Genomic DNA, 21,589 nt, shown 5'->3' on the forward strand with positions numbered 1-21,589 from the left:
AAGCAGTGGTATCAACGCAGAGTACTAAAGGAAATGCTACGTTTGTATCCCAGCGTGTTTCTAATATCACGAAAAGCTGCGGAAGACGTAAAATTACGTAAGTAATAATTCTTTTGCTGCAAAATTTTGCTTTGAATCTATCACATTACACAGTGAGTATTATGAAATGTAAAATAAGTTTACAATAAAGTTTAATTGTTCTAATATTTTAAGGACAGAAAATATTATTAACATTTTATTTCTCAAAGGAATTCTTATCTTTATAAATTGCATCTGATTTTATAATGCGTTTTTCAGAGTCATATATCGTGCCTGTGGGAACCATCTTACATATTAATATCTACAAACTTCACAGAGATCCCAATTTTTGGTCAAATCCAGATGTATTTGATCCGGATAGATTTTTACCCGAAAAGATTCAGAATCGTCATCTTTATTCTTATGTACCGTTCAGCGCTGGACCGAGAAACTGTATTGGTAAATTGATTGCGATTTTCGTTTCTTCTCGACGAGAGAGGACGAATAAATTTTGATACACTTTCAATTATAGGTCAACGATTCGGTCTGCTGGAGTTGAAGGCTATGATAGCTCCTTTGGTGCAAAATTTTTATTTGGAGCCAGTAGATAATATAAAAGATGTCCGATTGAAGTTCGATTTAATAATTCGTCCTTCTCATCCGGTTCGTGTAAAATTCATTCCAATCAGAAATGGCAAATAGGCATTTGAAACTAACACCGATACTACATGAGTGTAAAAAGTGTGTTAAAAAAAATAAAAAAAATTATTATATATTTTTATACGTTCAACAATAAACATATCATATATGTAAACATGATATATTTAATCGTGATAATATATACGCAGGATATCTTTTAAGATCCCTGTATGTGTCTAACAATAAGTTCATCGTGAATAAGAATCTCTTATTGTAATCTATAATCGCAATAAAAACATATAAAGCTAATATAATGATGTTTATATTGTATAAAGTTATAATAAAATACACGTTTCTCTGCTTTTCGCATCTTGTTCAATGAAACAATGAAAAGATAAAAACATTTTGTTTGCGAGCAAAAATTTGGATGGGCTTAACATTTTGATTGCTCATACTAAGAAAATATTTCTGTATCTATATATGTCAAAAAATGATAGTAATTATAAAATTTCATTATAGCAGCTACAAAAGCTGTGGCGAAATTTCATTATAGTTATAGTTTTTAAATTGTATCTGTAACAGCATATATACGATTATAGCTGCAAAATATTAATATGTAATGTCTTAACATTTTTTCATATAAAACTTTTTTGTGTAAAAGATATTCAAGTATAAAAGAATTTTTCACATAAATAAATTGAGTAAAGTACCTTTTAATAAAATCAGTATACAACTTAAAAATATATATAAATAATAACATACAACTCAGAGATAAGTTGTATATTAATATTATTCGTACTATATACGATATTATAACATGTTGAAAAGAATTTCATCTCCCCTTTTTTATTACGGTGTCGTTTACGTGTAAATAAAATTCTGTGAAATGTACATTTCTTATTTTTATCAAATAGAAAAATTTTGATCAATATAATTTCAAGATATTTATTTGTTTTAATAAAATCTTTCTTTTCTAAAGATTCATATTAAAAAAAAAGTATTGTTACTCATATGTATGCTATTATTTAATCTAGTATTATGAAAATAATATGTTGACCGACAATGTACATTTAAAAAATTTTGTAGCAATTGTCTTTTGATATAAATGGATCTACAAATAAAAATATGATGTACAAATATATTTTTTTAATTCGTTGTAATTAATGAGAGAGAGAATTTATATGATTACTTAATGATCCGAATTTAAATAGAGAGCACGACTTTTCGTTAAATTTATTTTTGTACACAGAGAGAATTTTCTTTTATAATTTACCATGAAAATCATGGTAATCGTGAGACACAATATGGTATAGAAAGAATTGTATGAGAATTTCTCTGATTAATATTTATCACAATAAAAATAATAATATCTATAACAATAAAATATAAAATATGTTTGATCAATTTTACTATGCAGTTTAATAAAATTAATCAAATATGTTTTATATTTTATTGTGATAGATATTATTTTTATTGTGATAAATATTAATCAGAGAAATTCTCATAAAATTCTTTTCATACCATATTGTCTCACGATTATCATGATTTTCAGGGTAAATTCTAAGAGAAAATTTTCTCTGTGTACATTTCCTATTTTTATCAAATAGAAAAATTTTGATCTTGATAATTTCAAGATATTTGTTTTAATAAAATCTTTCTTTTCTCAAGATTTATGTTAAAAAACAAATATTGTTACTCATATGCATGCTATTATTTAATCTAGTAATAATATGTTGACAGAAAATGTACATTCAAAAAATGCTGTAGCAATTGTCTTTTGATATGAATGAATTCTAAAAATAATGAATTCTAAAAATAAAATATGTACAAATATATTTTTTTAATTCGTTGTAATTGATGGGGGAGAATTTATATGATTTTAATGATCTGAATTTAAATAGAGAGCACGACTTTCTGTTAAATTAATTTTTGTAGGAAGCTTAACTTGAGACCACCAGAGGCGTGTCAGAAATCAGAAATGCGTCACTGTGTATATAGCTTCAATGGCCCCGGAGGTCACAGTGGGCCCATTGCTTCGTTCCTTCATGTGCGAAGCGTATCGTACCCCGTATGAGTCATCGGGAGCGGCGGTTCCCCAAGTGCAACGCGGGCGCGACACGTGTTGCACGTACATACCTGAGTGAGAGATCCGTGAAAGGGTCCGCTGTGAAGACTCCTCCCTGTGTAGGTGCGCATCAGCGACGAACAGCTGTTCCCATAAATATCCTCGCATCCCCTTTCCTCTCTTCCCGCGTTCTTGTCTTTCTCATTTCTTCACCCCGGGAAGCCAGCCAACCCTCGTGTGTCGGGACCCTTCGTCTTCCGAACGTGGATTTTCTTCGCAAGAACTTTACAGCGCGTCGATATTTGTAATATTTTAGTTTACATTATATATTCAATGGAGAACGCTTAAATATTTTTTCTTCTTTTTTTATATTTCTTCAAATTTATTTATACGAAGATGCGAATTTTTTTATTAAAATTCGTATAATTCTTCGCAAACAATTTGATGCCAAACGTAATATTTTTATTGTTGCAAATTAACTCAGAAATAATTGTGACAAATAATGAGTTTTTCGTCAGAAAAATAATCCGGATTTAAACTTTCATAATAAATGAGGTCTCAAGAAATAATTATGAACATGTCCAGAAGTAAGAATCATATTTCATAGGTCTATACAGAGCCGATATTTCGGTCTCGATTTCGAGTACACGTGGGGGCCTAATTCGAAAACGTGTGCGACCATCACGGCCGATCTCGCCCGGAATTATTCATCGTAGACAGGAAATGCAAATTCCATCATGTCCCCTCGTGCCGTAGGACAGTGCTCTTTGACCCTGCTTCGATCCCTTTTACGGGGACGAGAGCTCTCACCTTTACGAAAATTTTATCTCCGACGTTAGCTTCTGCCTTATTATATAAATATATATATTAAATTTTATAAATAATCTCTCTCTCTCTCTACATAAAAATAATATAAATATTCACATTTTCGTGTAATTTATACAAATCTGTCACATTAAAAATTTAATCTAAAATATTTAATATTTTCCAACGCGTAAATCTCTGCTGAAATAAAACAACTGTCGCCTTCTTTTGCAATTGTGACATTTTTTTGCGATTTTTACGGTCGGTGATTCCCACAGAGTTGAAGGAAAATTCCAGCGGGTTCCCTTAGCTAGGGGCCCCATAAAATTCCTGGGCTGCGCCCATGGGCACACCACGTGTGCCCGTTTTCTGTGCCCCTCTCTTTCATTCTTCCTTTTTCTCATGCAGTGGCGGTCCGCAAATCCGCTCGTCCAGTCGCCCTCAGGATGCCGCGTACGACGGTTCGTCGTCGTCGTCGGTCCCAGAGAAAACGCTCTGGAACGTCGCGGTTCGTTATCGTTATTGGAAAAAAGGTTCGTATCGTAATCGATGGTTTCCCGAGTATTTCCGCTAGTATCGCGCCGGCCGGAAACGAGTATCTTCCTCCCGCGGGAGGACGCTTATGTCATATACCGGGTGTCGTTATATATCAACTAATCTTGTGTGATACAAGTTCGGTCTTCTTCTTCAACGATTAGAGGAACCAGGTGAATCACGATTTTAATTTAATTCTTTTCTTCTCGATTTGCTGCAACAAGTCTTTCCTCTCTTTTTATACTCGTGGATGTATCACTTTCTATATTTTTTTTTATAGCCTTTCTTTTGAATAATAATTTTTTATCGACGAGATATACTTATCGCGTATTTGAATCGCGAATTGCAACACTCTGCAATTATATTTTTCTATCTAAATTTTTCAAGGAATTTAATTAAATTTAATTCCTTTTCTCCTCTCCCGCGCAATCTAATATTTTCCCTCTATTTTCAAGTTTAAGTGAGAAACGTTTTAATTATATATTTCAATGGTGCATCATATAACGCAACTTTAAATTTAATTTTTTTTCGTGTAAAATATATTTATATATCTGTTTTTATTTTTTTCTGTGTTTTAAATTAAACTCACATCTAAAAAAGTTTATAATATACCATTTGTAAAACGCGGCTGTAAATTTAATGCCACCTTCGCATAAAATACGCGGGAAAGAGGTCTAGATCATGTACATTTACATTTACGAAATATGTACATATATGTATATACGTGTGTGTTTTTTACGTTTCTCTTTCTCTATCTTTCATTGTAACAGAATTCGGGCCCAAAGTATCGCGCATGATCCTCGCGCGTGAATGAATTGAATTGGGGGAGCGCATTTTATCGGGCGGCATGGTTGCGTAAACGAGCATTTAAAAAAACGTGACCTTAGAGGAGAAAAAAAGCGGCGGCGCGGTATATCATTGAGAGTCGCGCGTTGATTCGGTTCGCAAGGAAAATAAACTAAAACGCGCGCGATGAGTCATCCCAACAATGCGCTTCGACCACGACTTCTCTCTCTCTCTTTGCTCCGAACGACTGACCCCTATCGCACTAATCAGAAATTGTAATGGCAAATTCGACGCTGCAAAGAGCTCCGACTTTACATATACTGGGCGTTCTAGAAACTCGATATTAATTTTAATCGAAACGACAATTGATTTTGTTCGTCGCGAATCTGGAGCGAATTTTATTTATCGAAATTTTTCATATATTTTCGCTCTGTATCTGAAATTAAAAAAAAAAAAAAGTCTGAGAAGATGAAGTTAATTTGCGCGAACAAGTTTATTTGATTAATTGATTATTATTGTTTAATCAAAATTCGAAAATTTAATCTTGCTCCGAAATAAATATCACAAGACTGAGATTATTCTCACGAGTTGCCTTGTTCTCTAAGTATTTATTTTCCCTTTTTCCCCTATTTCTTGCAACCCTGAAACAGCTGAAATAAGACGGAACGACTGTATGCGATAAGAATTTCTATTGTTATAGCCCGAACTATAATCAGTAGTTATTAGAAATTAGAATTTACTGAATATCTTTATAGAATACTGTAAAACATTTTTGCTTATAAAAGAGCGCTCTCGACAAACGCTCGTCGCGTGAAAACGCTAACGCAGCGAGACACGCGCGAAGCACCGGAAACCGCGAGATGCAAGCGAAGACCAGGGACTTCGACCTGCTTCGCTTGCAATTAGACCAAAAACGCGTGAGTATTGTTAACCAATCAGAGACCTGTTTCCAAGGGCCTCTCCCGAAAGAAATCCAAGAAACAAAGAGGATATAGGACGGAGAGCCCGCCCGCGAAGGCAGTCTCGAATACAATTCCTAAACATCAAGACGTGGTCGCTAATAAGAAACCAGAACATCAGAACGAGACTCACTAACAACGACCTGAATTATTGAGAGGAATACGAATATACGCTCATCGAATGTTACGCGAATATATATTTAAAGAAAGGACGAGAAATAAAGCGAAACCATATTCAATCCGAAATAAAAGTGTATTTTAAGAGAAAGAAAAGAGTACAACACTCCTAACTTCCTACGAAGTCCTGCACGACCCGAGGATCCTCATCCTTAATTCGGCGCAACCCCAGTGCCTTGTTCGAGGCACACAACAAAATTGGTGGCAGCGGTGGAATCGCGCCGACGGACCGCCAGGACCAGCAGGAACCTGAAGACCTGAAAACAATACAAAAGTATTAGAAAAATCAGGCACGTCGAAATAATCGACGGACAACACAGAAAGCAGCATACTAAAAAATAAGACCCGCAATACACACATACACAACGTGTGGAAGCAGGCACGTCAGTTAGAAAAACAGCTGACGGAAATAAGCAGAAGTCACAGTGCAGTGAAAGTGAAGGACGGACAACGCAAGCAGTACGAAGAGCGATAAGCAAGCAGCTGAGAATCGAGTAGGATCGCCAACGTCCCAAGGACAACGCCGACCTGCGATAATCTCACGGACAACGCATCATCACCGAGCGACGACCTGCCGTATCAATCACGAGCACCGAGCCGCCAGCCGTTATCAGCCCACGAGCGATCGAGTTGCAGTAGCAGCAGCCAAGCCGTAGCGATAAAGAGCGTAACGATGCGAACCGTAATACTGTAAGTCCGATCCTTATAATATTTCTGCGTGAATGTCGGAAGGGAACAAGACATCCCCGAAACCGATAGCGAACAAATCTTGGCTACATAGCGACTCAGCCAAACGAGCGATTCAAGCGTTACCCTTAACTGTAGAAAGACTCGAGCGAGTTCGGAGAAAATTAGAGAACGAATATTCAAGCGAAAGCGAAAACGAATTACCCGCGAACGTCATTGTTAAACGCGAGTTCCCCTTCGATAGTTTTGACGAAAGTATACTAAAGACGCGAACAGACGGTAATAACGAAAATATAAAAGAAATTAAAATACGCGCAAGCAAAACCCCTAGCAACGCGTCACAGAAAAGCGGATGGTCAACTACGTACGATAGTAGCGATTTTGACTCTAACGAAGATAACATGTCGGTAATGCACACCCCACCAAATGGTGCAGCGGACGTATCCGTGGGTGCTGTGGACCGCGAAATTGGTCGCCTACGCGAAACTATAGAGCGCGGAAACGTACATCGCGTAGAAGTCGACGTACACAGGACACCCGCCGAACATAGGACACCCGTCGAAAACAACGCGAACGAGGAAAATCCTATGATGCGCGACGTATTGCAAGGCCTACGAGATTTACAAATCGAAATGCGGACAGAAATAAATAAAATGTACGATTGGAGGTCACGCGGAGAGAGATCAGACGAGAGTCGTCAAAGCTCCCGCGAACGCGCACGCAAACGGGATGCAAATAGGCACCGCGATAATCGACATCTCCGTGAACACACCCGTAATCAAAATGCGGAAGAGAGATGCGACAGTCGGCAAGATCTACGCGAACTCACTCCCGAGCGAGACAGAAATAATCAACGTGATCACCGCGACTACCCTCGAAATCGAGACGCAGGAGATCGACGGAATCTACGCGAACACACACGCGAACAGGGAGCGGATAGGCGCTTAGACAATAGGCAGATTAGATCCCGCGAACGCGCTTATGATCGAGATTCGGACGAAGAGCACGAGCCTCGTATGGCTTACGGACGAACCGAGCGTGACATCCGAAATCGGCGGAATGCCTCACAACGGTACATGTCACTAAAGGAGGCGCGAATAATGATACCGGAGTTCGACGGCACAACGCGAACCCGATTACAAGAATTTCTAAACTCCTGTACGTACGCAATTAAAAATATTCACCCTGATGACGAGGAAGCGTTAATTCAAGGAATATTATTTACTAAATTACGGGGAAAAGCCATGCAAGATTTCGAGACACGAGACATTCAAACGTTCGAAGAATTGAAAGACCAACTAGAAAATTCTTATCAAAGTAAGCGGAGTACAGCGCATTTACAAATCGAGTTCAATTCGCTCAAGCAAAACTTTAACGAACCGGCACAGAGTTTCGGACAACGCGTCGACAAACTTGCCAGGAAATTATATAGCTCAATGATTGAGGGAGAAAAGCGTTCGAGCACCTATAAGCGTGCTATTTTAGAAACCATACAAAGCCAAGCATTATTAAATTTCCAATTCGGGTTACGTAACGAATTGAAAATACTCGTGCGATCACAACGATACACAACACTCCAAGAAGCGATAACGGGCGCAACCGCAGAAGAAAAGTTAATAGGATCTAACGCATCGCGAATGACAAATGCATCACAAAGCAAAACTGGGCAACAACCGCGACAAGGTCAACATAAAACCACGCAATGTTATAAATGCGGAAAATCGGGACATTACGGACGCGATTGCCGCAGCAGTAAATACGCGCTCCCAAAACCGGACAAGCCCCCTCGCGCAAATACCGTAGAGAAATTCTGCAATTATTGCAAAAAACGCGGACATAATCGCGACGAGTGTTGGACTTTAAATGGAAGGCCGAAAACAAATACACCGGACCGCGATAAGGGAACCGATAATAAAAAATCGCGAAGCATAAATAAAATTGAGAACAGTAAGAAACCGAAATCGCGAAAAAGAGATACCGACTCCGAGTATAGCAATGACGAGGAAGAACGGCAAGAAGAAAATAATAAAAAGACACGCGCGATAGAATATCAGGTGACTCACGTGCGACAGACGCCTCGTGGAGCAGCGAGCCTGAATTTAATAACTCTACCTATACGCGAAGTAAAGAACGGCAAGATTAACATGCTCTACGATTCTGGAGCTACTGTCTCTTTAATAAAAGTTAAACACCTGAAAGGTGAAACCGAGATATACAACGACAAAATTACTTTGATCGGCATAACCGGGCATAAAGCGCGAACAATAGGAAAATTCTACGCGACTATCGATCTAGGCAGCCGAAAAATCAAACACGCGATTTATGTCGTAAAGGACGACTTCCCAATGGAATACGAAGGGATCATAGGAATCGATTTTCTACAAAAGCAACAAGTCACGTGCGATTACAAAAAACAGGAGATTCAAATAGGAAACGCCGTATTAAAATTACGACCGTACAATAAAATTCAATTAAAACCGCGTAGCGAAACGATAATACAAACGGCAACGAATCGTAATAAGATAGGCGTGATAAAGGCCGAAGAAACAGCACCGGGAATATATATCGGACGATGCCTGGTAGAACCAAAAAATTTTGTGTGCCCCGTCAGTATAATTAATACGACCGACGAGACTAGAGATTAGTACGCCGCTCGTAACCGTAGAAGACGTATGTGAAGATAACGCACACAAAGTACACGATACACACGGGCGACACTCATAACTCGTCAACGCGCGACGAACGAATCTGACAATTATTACGCACGGATCATCTAAACGTCGAAGAAAAACGCTCAGTACAACGGATATGCGAAGAATATAGCGATATATTTCATTTAAATGAAGAACCACTGACATGCACCGCGACGATAAAGCACGAGATAAACACGCGCGCCGACACCTCGCCCGTCAACGTAAGACCATACCGCCTTCCCGAGAAGCATAAAGCAGAAGTAAATAAGCAAGTGCAAGGAATGCTAAAAGACCAAATTATTAGAACAAGCATGAGTCAATGGAATGCTCCATTATTAGTAGTGCCGAAAAAAGCCGATGCGTCAGGAAAACAAAGACTCAGGGTAGTAGTAGACTTCCGGAAAGTTAACGATTTAACTATAGGCGACTCATTTCCTCTGCCTAATATTACCGATATATTGGACCAGTTAGGGAACGCCAAATATTTTACGACGCTTGATCTAGCATCAGGATATCACCAGATACCGATGGCTGAGCGCGATAAAAACAAAACCGCCTTTTCAACCCCCTATGGACACTACGAGTTCAACCGAATGCCGTTTGGATTAAAAAACGCGCCTGCGACCTTCCAACGATTAATGAATTCGGTACTAACAGGGATACAAGGGCTCAGATGTCTCGTTTATCTCGACGACATCGTAATATACGGATCCAGTTTGGAGGATCATAACAAAAGACTCGTGGAAGTACTACAGAGATTACGAAAACATAATTTAAAATTGCAACCGGAAAAGTGCGAATTTTTACGTAAAGAAGTAATATACTTAGGGCATATTATTTCCGAGAACGGCATATTACCCGATCCGTCGAAACTAGACGCGGTAAAAAATTTTCCGATGCCACAAAAAATAAAAGACATACAATCGTTTATCGGACTAGCGGGCTACTATCGCAAATTCATTGAAGATTTCTCGCGAATCGCGAAACCGTTAACAAAACTAACAAAAAAGACGGAAGTTTTTGTATGGGGAAACGAACAACAAATCGCGTTCGACACCCTAAAAGAAAAATTAATGACCGCGCCAGTGTTAAAATATCCGGACTTCATCGAAGAATTCAACGTGACCACCGATGCCTCCGACTACGCAATCGGAGCCGTGCTGTCACAGGGACCGGTAGGCAATGACCGACCTATCGCTTACGCCAGCCGAGTGTTATCTCGGGCAGAGCAAAATTATAATACGACCGAAAAAGAATTGTTAGCAATCGTATGGGCAGTTAAACATTTTCGACCATATGTCTATGGAACAAAATTTAAAATAATAACCGACCATAAACCTCTAATTTGGCTATTTAACGTCACGGACCCCGGATCAAGACTCATCCGCTGGAGATTAAAATTAGAAGAATACGATTACGAGATAATTCACAAGGCCGGACGAGCAAACGCGAACGCCGACGCGCTAAGTCGACACGTAACTCGAGATACAAGCGAGAGAAGAAAGAGAGAAATCTTCAAAGTAGAAGAAGAGGAAGAAGAGAGAGAAGAAAAACTCGCCGATAACGCAAGAGTATATACCGAAGAGGAGAAACAACAAATACTCTACGAATATCATGATGCACCCACAGGAGGACATCAGGGAATCGAACGCACAATAAAAAGAATTCGATTAAAACATAACTGGCCAGGATTAACAAGAGACGTCGAAAAATATATCTCGAAATGCGAATCCTGCCAGAAAAATAAATTATCGCGACGAGTAAAAGCACCCCTCATTATTACGGACACGCCGAGTAAACCATTCGAAAAATGCGCGTTAGATATAGTCGGACCGTTAACAATTACTAATAACGGAAATAAATATTTACTAACTTTCCAAGATAATTTAACAAAATTTAGCAAAGCGATACCGATCGCAAACCAAGAAGCTAACACGGTCGCGAAAGAATTCGCCACGAAAATAATTTTCGAATACGGAATTCCCGAAAAAATTCTAACCGACCAAGGAACAAATTTTGTAAGTGAAATATTTAAGAATACGTGCAAATTACTTAAAATCGATAAAATTCAGACAACAGCTTATCACCCCGAAAGCAACGGAGCATTAGAGCGTTCACACCGTACGTTAGCCGAATATTTAAGACACTATATAAATGCCGACCAAACAGACTGGGACGAGTGGATTCCCTACGCAATGTTTACGTATAACACGACCCCACACACGGTTACGGGGCATACACCTTTCGAATTAGTATACGGGCATCAAGCGGACCTACCGACAGCTCTAGCGAGACCGCCCAAACTAACGTATAGTTACGACGACTACTCGCAAGAATTAAAAGAAAGAATACGGGCGTCAAATCAACTCGCGAAAGAGAATATTAAAGAAGACAAAATAAAAGCCAAAGGGTACTACGATAAATCCGCGAAAGAAACAAAATTTAAGATAGGCGACAAAGTACTAGTATACGACGAGACGCTCCGACGGGGACGATCGAAAAAATTAGATGCACTATGGGCAGGACCTTACGTAATAACCGAAAAGAATTCCGACGTAAATTACACAATTAAAAAAGGAAGAAAAGCAGTGCGCATGCATACGAATAGATTAAAGCTATTTATAGAAAATTAATACTTACTTAATCATCTTCCTCGTCGGTGTCACGGTCAGCGAAACCGTAAGGAAGAGGCCGCCCTTGTTGTAAGGCCTCAAGGGTCCGCATGGCCGGAATCATGAACGCCTCTTCGGGAGGCACAGGCACCACCTCCTGCACAGAACGCACCCCCGTTGCAACGTCAACGGACACCCGAAGGGAAAACGGGGTGCCCGCGATCCGGCGGATAGCCGCACGGGCCCGTCCTAAACGAGTGGCGGGTAGCTCCGGCCCCACCACCGGTGCACGACGCACCGCACGCCTACACCCGGAGCATAAAGGCTCCCACCACGGAGTAAAATCGGCACAAGCCACGCAGTTGAACCACAATTCAGAACTCATTATAAATTTTTTGTTATCAATCTTTGCGGCACCAAAGTTGTCATAAGACTAAGCGATGAGATGCAGAAGCATCTCAGGACTCAAGAGTCACATAAGAAACTAACACCGTTCTCACCTGATAAAAGTTGCGAACCAAAGCAATACCATTAAAGATAAAATAAAAACTCAATATATTATTACAGGACACTCACACTCTTAATCTGCAACGCTGCAGCATCCGCGAATCAACGCGAGAAGAATCGACCGTATAAAATAACGGAATTCAAGCATAGCCCAGGGATATACTTTGAGCAAATTGGTCAACTACACTATTCCAAGAAAACATGGAAATTAGTAGTAAAATTAGACTTAGCACCCCTAAACTACAGACAAGAACAAATAAAAAGTTATCTAAAACAAACAGAAATAATGTGCGATTCAACGATTTTGCGACTTCCTTATTATAAGAACATATGTATCAATTCAAATAATATCGCGAAACGAAAATTAAAATATTTAAATAACATAATGAATCAAATCAACACTATATACAAAAGACCTATAACCAAACGTCGAGGACTAATAGACGGAATAGGCTCAATAGCGAAAACATTATTCGGGACCATGGACGCAAATGACGAAAAACGCATAAACGAACAGCTAGAATTATTAGAAAATAATCGACAAGTAACAGAACACGCGATTAGAAACCAATTAAAATTAGTAAATGCTACTGTAGCGCATTTAGATAAATTAGAAAATATAATTGAACATAACGAGAAAATATTGCGAAAAACAATAACCGAATCTATTTCTTTAGAGGAAATACGTGACCATTTCAGGGCCATAGATACAATTCTAAGCGAATTAGTAAAGGACGCAGAAAATATAATGGAATATTTAACATATATACGAAAAGGCGAAATGCACCCTAAATTAATGCCAATTAATGACATTGTAATCCATTTAAAAGAAGCGGCAGCGCAACTGCCTGAAGGATTATATTTTCCTTTTAAAGTCCACACAGACGACTGGTCAGCGATAGAAAAAAACACCGCGATAACAGCGTACTGTGATCCGACAACAATATATACTATTTTGCGTTTCCCTTTAATTGCGCAACCGACCTATGATATTGTAAAAGTAATAAAATTCCCCACACCATCCTATAATAATGTATACAATTATATCAAAATAGATAATCAAATAATTGTTATAGATAAAGAAAAATTAACATATGCGACAATGACGGAAAGCGAATTGCGAAATTGTAATAAAATTAATACACAATATGTATGTAAACGCAATTCACCTATACACCGCGTAGATTTAGACGCACCATGCGAAATTCAAATGTATACGCAGCGACAACATTATCAGAGCAAATGTAATGTAAGACACTATGTCTCAACCCACATGTTATGGATAGCATTACACCAAGAGCACACCTGGTTATACTCGACGGACGCCGAACAAACGATAACCATACAATGTGACGGTCAGCTCGAAAATAAAATAATAAGAAATACCGGCGAAATTACGCTAAACGGAAATTGTAAACTGACAACACCAGACACAATAATAGAAACAGAAGAAAAAACATACGAAACCGTTCTAGAAACCTTTCTACCTAGTATCAATATAACAATTCCAGGAGACGGAAATATAACAAGACATAACGAAGACACGCTAGAAAATATCTCACAACATCGTTTAGAATTAACAAACCTCAAATTAACAGATATAGATAACGACTTACAAAACAACGAACAAAACTTCTACGCAACGAAACAATTTATCTATCCGATGACATCTAGCGGAATAATAATAATATTAATTATAATAACCATTATAGTATTTTGGATAATAATACGACAAAGAAATAAAAACAAAAGACGACCATCAGTTAGGATAGTCGATGACTCTGGCATACCAAGGTCAATATTAAGAAGAAGCCAAAGTACTAGATTTTAGAAATAAGAAACGATTATAAAACTACATTGTAAACGGGAATTATAACTGTACGTAGCATTAGAAATAATCTTAACAAAAATAAGATAAGAAAGCGAAAAACTTCGTACCTCCGTTTTTCTTTTTTTTACGGGGGAGGAATGTTATAGCCCGAACTATAACCAGTAGTTATTAGAAATTAGAATTTACTGAATATCTTTATAGAATACTGTAAAACATTTTTGCTTATAAAAGAGCGCTCTCGACAAACGCTCGTCGCGTGAAAACGCTAACGCAGCGAGACACGCGCGAAGCACCGGAAACCGCGAGATGCAAGCGAAGACCAGGGACTTCGACCTGCTTCGCTTGCAATTAGACCAAAAACGCGTGAGTATTGTTAACCAATCAGAGACCTGTTTCCAAGGGCCTCTCCCGAAAGAAATCCAAGAAACAAAGAGGATATAGGACGGAGAGCCCGCCCGCGAAGGCAGTCTCGAATACAATTCCTAAACATCAAGACGTGGTCGCTAATAAGAAACCAGAACATCAGAACGAGACTCACTAACAACGACCTGAATTATTGAGAGGAATACGAATATACGCTCATCGAATGTTACGCGAATATATATTTAAAGAAAGGACGAGAAATAAAGCGAAACCATATTCAATCCGAAATAAAAGTGTATTTTAAGAGAAAGAAAAGAGTACAACACTCCTAACTTCCTACGAAGTCCTGCACGACCCGAGGATCCTCATCCTTAATTCGGCGCAACCCCAGTGCCTTGTTCGAGGCACACAACACTATCTATCAGTGAACTTGGGAAGAGGTTTGCGGCCGGAAAGAGCGGTTGTTTATGTTTTTTTTTATAATGGAATCGGTAATTCTAACAGAAATATAAAATTTAAATGATATGCTTATCTAACAAGTTTAATAATTTATTTTACATTACGCGTCTGATGTAGAATGAATTAATAATTCCAGACGAAGCGACAATCTAACAATCAATGAAATCGTAATGTTTAATTTATGAAAGAGCTTGCACAAATTAATATACAGTTACAAATATGTATAATTTTATTTAAAAATAATTATTGTCGAATTTATTTTACTATAATAGGCAAAAATGATCTCTTTATAAATTCTGATACTCATGAATAATTTTGTCTTCAAACTATACGACTATGTCAAGCCTTAATCGCGCTTAATCCGATATGAAACACACGTGGAACAGATGCGCGCAATTCGTACGAAACGTCTCGCTGCATTTCCTGGGGAGAATTCTAGCTCGTTCGACACGATGGGAACGACGGTTGAGAAAGGACAGAAAAAAAGCCATCGGTGGTAGGTCAAAGAAAGAATGGATAACGAATCGAATGAGTCCCTTTCGACCGTTTGGGTAATATTGGACGAAATTTCGGAGCGAGAGAGAAAGAGAAAGATTCCGTCTTATTTTTTCCTTTATTTTCCAGAAATAATTTATAACAACACTTATCGAGTTTCGTGATTAATGCGTGATTATGCTTAACGAGCTCTTAGAGTAAATTTTTTTCTACAAATGTCATTAAAAAAAAATAATTTTGAAAATATTCTTCCTATCGATATTAAATGTATAATTATTTAGAAAAAATATATTATAATATATATACTTATATATACTGTATACTATATATAATATATAATTGCATTATATATAATATATAAAATGTAATTATTTAGAAAAAATATATAATTGTTATCGAAATTATTAAAAAAAACTATATGGCATATATGAGGGAAAGAATATTACTTTTCAGGATAAACTCACGAAGATGATATCTCGGTCTATCCGCCCCTTCCTGTTTCCTCTTCACGAGCTTGCTTGGCTAATCTCTAGGCCGCAACATCCTGTGGGTGGAAATCATCTCGTTTGTTATAAAGTTCTCCGTTCGAACTTGGAAATCGTCAGTCCGCGCCTTCTGTCCCTCGCGACGTTTTTCCACGAGTGTCTTCTCCCTTTCTTTGGTCCGGAAAATTGTGATAATCTTGAGTAATATTAATTGAAGTGCTGCTTCGCATAATCTAACAGTGAAGACCGTAAAGTGTTCTGCTTGAAGGGTGAAATATTCGCGATAGAAAGTAGATGGCCACTCTGGAATGTAATTATTATACATATCATTACTAAAAGATTCTTACATCTTTTACGAAAAAAGTTAAATTTGCGAAGAATGTATAAATTATCTTTGAAATGTAAAAAAACATAGTGCCATTTGCAAAAATTATAAAAATTATATTCCTGAATTGTGAAATTTAAAAAGATATATGCTAATGGAAGAAAATGTTATCGCCTGCGATTTGTAATTTGTAAGAGTAATTTTTACATTCTTTTACAAATAATGTCTCTCAATTAATGTTCTTAAACAATATAAATATCTATAATAATTTTTTTTTTTACATTTATAAGATAAAGCAATGGAAAAATTGTTATATTTTGTATTGACAGTTAGAGCTCTTGTTTAGCAATCAATAGTCTTAACGAGGTAGTTCATATACCTGAAGAGAGAATCCTGCAAGGGCTGTCCACACTTTTGACTCTTTATAAGAATTCTATTGTTCCAAAATTGTGCTTTGTCTAATTTTTCTTTTTTTTTTTTCTTTCAGACTGATCATATGGCGAGGTTGAGGTCTATTACTTGTGCTATCGTAAACAAGTGATTATTTGTAATCCTATTTGTATATTTATACAAATGTTGAAAGTAATTTTCGTTCTTTTCAACGTGTTATGTTCATTTTTTGTCGAATTCTTAATACTCTTAGAACAGTATTTTCAATCTCTAGATCATAAGTAAACAAATAAGTTTCAAAATAATTAAAAAATAATTAAACGTTGAAAGGACACGCGTGCGAGAAAGAGACCTAATCCGACTTTGAACGCTTTCGTTACATTAAATTCCTGCTGAGATCTGTCAACAAATTTGCGCTCTTTCTTCAGTATCATAGTTGCCAAAGTCGAGGGGTTGCCAACAGATGATGGCTGTACGGAGAAGATCTTTGGTATTAGAAGAAAGAAGAGACGAAGATATTATCGAACGATTACGTTGCGGCTCGTCTTTAGGCACTTTGCTTTTTTTTTTTAATGCGAGCTGCCTACTGAACCGAAGGGCAACATCGTGATCGATCATATTCATCCATGAAATTATGATGAAAAACATCCCTATATTCTATTAAGTATTAATTATTCGTAAAAACAATTTTAAACATTTTACTTTTTCTTTTTAGATATCGGTTAAAACAAGACATGTCTTTCTTACTTTTTCAGTTAAATTAAGATCAGACAAACCAGAAAAATTGTATTTTTCTTTTGTATACCACATCGCACGGTCATAAATTAATAAAATATTTTTCAACAATATATCTTTTCTATGTCGACACTTCTGTAATCATCTCTTTAGATTTACAAACCTACGTTCCGATTATATCAGCGCTACTTTCAAATAAAAATATAAAATTTCTATGGTAAGTTTCGTAAAATATTCGCTGCAAAAAATTCTCTTAGCGGACAGTATTTTTTATTAAATTGTTCGATACACATCCATATTGGTGCGACATAACAATTTCACGTAGGAGTGTTAATTAAACGTTTTTCTCGTCAAAATCAAGAATTCGATATTCGTGTTATGATTTTTTTTAATGCATGTTATGATTTTATAAATTGTGCTAATGTGTATGTTGTTCCAAGTTTGTAACGTGTCGATTATCGTGTCGCTTTTGCGACACGATTTTACTCGTTACAAATCTTTTCAGTCACGATTCTAAATCGAGTATATCGTCTTATTTCATTCTCCCATTATAACGTAATGAATTCTTAATAATTATATAAGTCTCAGCGGTTTGCATACACATACACATTTCTCTCGTAAAAATGATAATTATACTAATGTGACAAATATAAATTATGCTACTTTGCCTGCAGATCGATGTGTAAAGCTATAGCTATACACTGCTTAACTTTGATGTGTGTGACAATATTAATATAATTAATATTTATATATAATATAGATATATAATTAATTATATATGGAGGTAACTTTTAAGAACGTTACTAAATAATATCTAACAATAAGATAAAAGCAACATGTGATTTAATTGTACGAATTGTACTGTTTATAAGAATGGATAATTGCGAAGTTAAAATTCTGTAAAATTCGGCAATCTTATAAATAAATTAATGTTAATTAGAGAATTCAGTAGAGCGATTGGCTCTTTGTTTCTTTATTGCTTCTGATTTTTATTCCCGTTGCATTTAGATGTAGTGTAAAATACGATATTTTTATCTTCTCTACACAATGACTGATTTATCTCTCATTTATTCTCCTTTGTACAAATCACAGATTTTTATAGACAATTCGCGCTGTTCTTGAAACCTGTCGCACAGGTTCGGAACACAAGTACAGCTTTTATTATTCTTTCTTTCTTTTTTTTTTTTAGCTAAAAATAAGACACGCGACTCCAACGTATACCTGCTTAAAATTTGTCCTCTATAAAAAATCAGTCTCATTGTCTATATAAGGTCGCGATAGTGTCGAGTCTTCCTACACAGCTATATACACCACTGACGGCGAGGATAACGATGGTGATTAATTAAAAGTTAAAAGAATCGAACGCTTCTCGAGATTCACTGGTGCTAATTTTCTTATGTTTATCAATCAGATCTTAAGTACATACAAAATTTTGATATCCAATCCGAGAAAGTGTGCATTTTACTATAAATATCAAAATTAATTAGATAGAAATGATTAATAAAAAACTGAGAGATATAAATATATATACGATCAATTAACAAAAGCTAAATGTATAGTTGCTAATGGTATTTATTCCAAGTTGTTGTTTTTTTTATGGCTTTACAAAAATATTTTAAAATATTTTTTCTCACTCTCCTTCTCCTCTCTCCAGCAACAATATTTACGAATCTCGTAAAACGTCACTGAAGGATCAGATGAAATTTAATACACCATGCGACGTGTGCCAAATGCGTTTATCTACAGGACTGTGAAAGAATACGCGATCTCGCTCTAATACTGCTCTTAAATATTATTAAAATAAATTACATTCACCCTGTTCTTCCGCGCGCGCGACAACGTGCTTAAAAATTCGCTTAATCTAAATTAACTACGGCACGTTCGAATCGCGTATTCTTCGTCTAGTGATAAACTGGAGCGAATTGGAATTCGATCATAGGTCGCGATGTGTATGTCTATTTTTTTTAGAAGATCCAATACCTAAAAATATACTAATTAACATTAAAATATATAATTAACATTAAAATGGAGATCTGTGGGCGTTTGATTGTCAAAATTTATATTATAATTATGAAATAAAAATTACATATTTTAAAAATAAAAATTTTAGGTTGTCGTATTTTTTTTATTCACAATATGATATTATAAATAATATTATTTAATAAAATAGTATATTTCGAAATTTTAATTTTTGGCGTTTACCTTCCGTCCTTTTTATATGACAAGTCTATACATATACATATATATATACACCAGGTGTCCCATTATATATATATATATATATATATATATATATATATAGACAAGGCATATAATTCGCTTACAGGTATTGGATTTTCCTAAAAGGACCTTGTGTAATTGAGAGCCGCGTCTATTTTATAAAAAAAGAAAAAAAAAAAAAAAAAAAAAACAAATGAAAGAAAAACATATGTTTACAAATATACAAATTTTCGTTCGTCGCAGAATCCCACCGATATCCAGAGCCGCATCGAACGGGAAACTTTTTTTCCCCCCCGATTTATGATAAAATATTTTTTACGATTAAACATCTCGTAAAGTTTCAAGTTAGAACCATTAAAAAAAATGAAATTTACAACAATACGTAAAATTCTTATAGTTTTTCTGTTCAATGCGATTCACCGGGACTCCTTAGGATCGTGAGTTTACCGGGAAATTGATGTTTAACGCTTATCTTATATATTAATATAAGCCGAACGTCCTGACAAAATTGGAACGACCTACTTTTACTTGGCTCAACATTCAAGCGATCGTGAAACTAGAGAGTAATGTAACGCGTTCAATATAAATTATATAGAATAAGTCATAATATCAAATATAAACTTCTTGGAACGCGATTTATCCATATAATGCTTTTAATATTACAAATTAAAAGTTGAAAATTGACTTGGAGAATTTATTATGTCAAATAGCAAGCAATGTCAACGTATGATATTCGCAATAGATTTAGATTGAAATTTAAGTCGTCATTATCGTCATTGCTAATTATTCTTAGCACACATACAAATTACAATATAGATTCTTCTTTCTCTCAAAAGCTTCACGATCACATGAGGTAGAATAAAACCGGGGAAAAACTTTCGGATACTTGCTTGTCTCACTGCGAAAAAGTCAAACTTAACATTTTAAATAGCAAATAAATTAAAAGCGCAGCTGATCTAAACTTAGTAAAACTATCATTATTCGTATTCCAATTTTATGTTTCAACTGTCGCGAAAAAAGTAATCGATCTTAACATATTGCTAATAACAAATTTTATTATTATAAAATAAAATATTATAATATAAATTATTATAATATAAAATATATTTTATATTATATTTATATTATATTTATATTATATTTATATTACAAATTTTATATTATAATGACATAAAATACTATAATATAAAATATTATAATATTACAATATAAATTATTATAATATAAAATCTCAGTATTATTAATAATAAAATATTTTGTTATTATCAATCTTTGAAACGAGAAACAATATTATCAATCAAACGTGCATAAAACAATAAATGATAATTCATGCTCGATAACAGAGCGTAAAATATTTGACTCTTTCAGTATTGTGACATATAAAAAATTATTATTAACATTCATATTAACATCGAATTACCTTCTCGTCCTATAGATATAAAATACCCCTGGTTTACAACTGGCCCCCAAAACCCGGTTTTACTCGACCTACCTCCTCCTCTTCCCCCAGTTCTTTCAACAATTTTTTTTTTTTTCGCTACGAACGATAATCCCCATGGGTCTATCTCGATAACGAGAAGAACGGCCTCAGCCAGCGGTCGACGTCGTGACGCCGTCCTCGCCGTCGTTGTCGTCGTCGTCGTCGTCGTCGTCGCGACGTCGCGACGGTCACCAGAAGTGCGACTGCACGTAGCCGCCGCCGCCGCCGCCGCCGCCTCCGCCCATCCCGATCGGGTTGAATCGATGCGGGTGTATCTTCTCCATCCTCATGGCCCCGGGAGTACTCTGCGTTGATACCACTGCTT

At 36.3% G+C, this 21,589-nt stretch overlaps 2 protein-coding genes and 2 long non-coding RNA genes across 4 annotated transcripts; 3 read left to right on the forward strand and 1 right to left on the reverse strand.

The window, feature by feature from the left end:
* Window positions 1-32: 32 nt before the first annotated feature.
* LOC145948591 (cytochrome P450 4C1-like) lies at window positions 33-955 on the forward strand. Its single transcript, XM_083058243.1, has 3 exons — window positions 33-97; window positions 298-477; window positions 551-955. The coding sequence occupies exons 1-3, from the start codon at window positions 34-36 to the stop codon at window positions 718-720; spliced, it is 414 nt and encodes a 137-aa protein (XP_082914369.1). The 5' UTR covers window position 33; the 3' UTR covers window positions 721-955.
* Window positions 956-2,638: 1,683 nt separating this feature from the next.
* LOC145948590 (uncharacterized) lies at window positions 2,639-17,029 on the reverse strand. The gene is made up of 3 exons (XR_014427404.1): window positions 16,819-17,029; window positions 16,094-16,417; window positions 2,639-3,005 (listed from the first exon to the last, which is right to left on the reverse strand). It is a non-coding gene; the product is annotated as an uncharacterized LOC145948590 (long non-coding RNA).
* Window positions 3,975-17,908, forward strand: LOC145948589 (uncharacterized). The gene is made up of 3 exons (XR_014427403.1): window positions 3,975-4,233; window positions 16,927-16,976; window positions 17,258-17,908. It is a non-coding gene; the product is annotated as an uncharacterized LOC145948589 (long non-coding RNA).
* On the forward strand, window positions 6,486-14,963 carry LOC145948592 (uncharacterized). Its single transcript, XM_083058244.1, has 2 exons — window positions 6,486-6,672; window positions 12,542-14,963. The coding sequence occupies exons 1-2, from the start codon at window positions 6,656-6,658 to the stop codon at window positions 14,310-14,312; spliced, it is 1,788 nt and encodes a 595-aa protein (XP_082914370.1). The 5' UTR covers window positions 6,486-6,655; the 3' UTR covers window positions 14,313-14,963.
* Window positions 17,909-21,589: the final 3,681 nt, after the last annotated feature.

The sequence above is a fragment of the Prenolepis imparis genome, unplaced genomic scaffold, assembly GCF_030444845.1.
Source record: "Prenolepis imparis isolate NDT839.2.m4 unplaced genomic scaffold, iyPreImpa1.0 SCAF_478, whole genome shotgun sequence".
In the NCBI taxonomy this organism is placed as follows: Eukaryota; Metazoa; Arthropoda; class Insecta; order Hymenoptera; family Formicidae; genus Prenolepis; species Prenolepis imparis.

Excerpts from the sequence above, each read along its gene's own strand:
- LOC145948591 (XM_083058243.1), top strand. The coding sequence starts at position 34 with ATGCTACGTTTGTATCCCAGCGTGTTTCTAATATCACGAAAAGCTGCG. Across the intron at positions 98-297 it reads TGCGGAAGACGTAAAATTAC|AGTCATATATCGTGCCTGTG; the intron begins GTAAGTAATAAT and ends TGCGTTTTTCAG. Across the intron at positions 478-550 it reads TGGACCGAGAAACTGTATTG|GTCAACGATTCGGTCTGCTG; the intron begins GTAAATTGATTG and ends TTTCAATTATAG.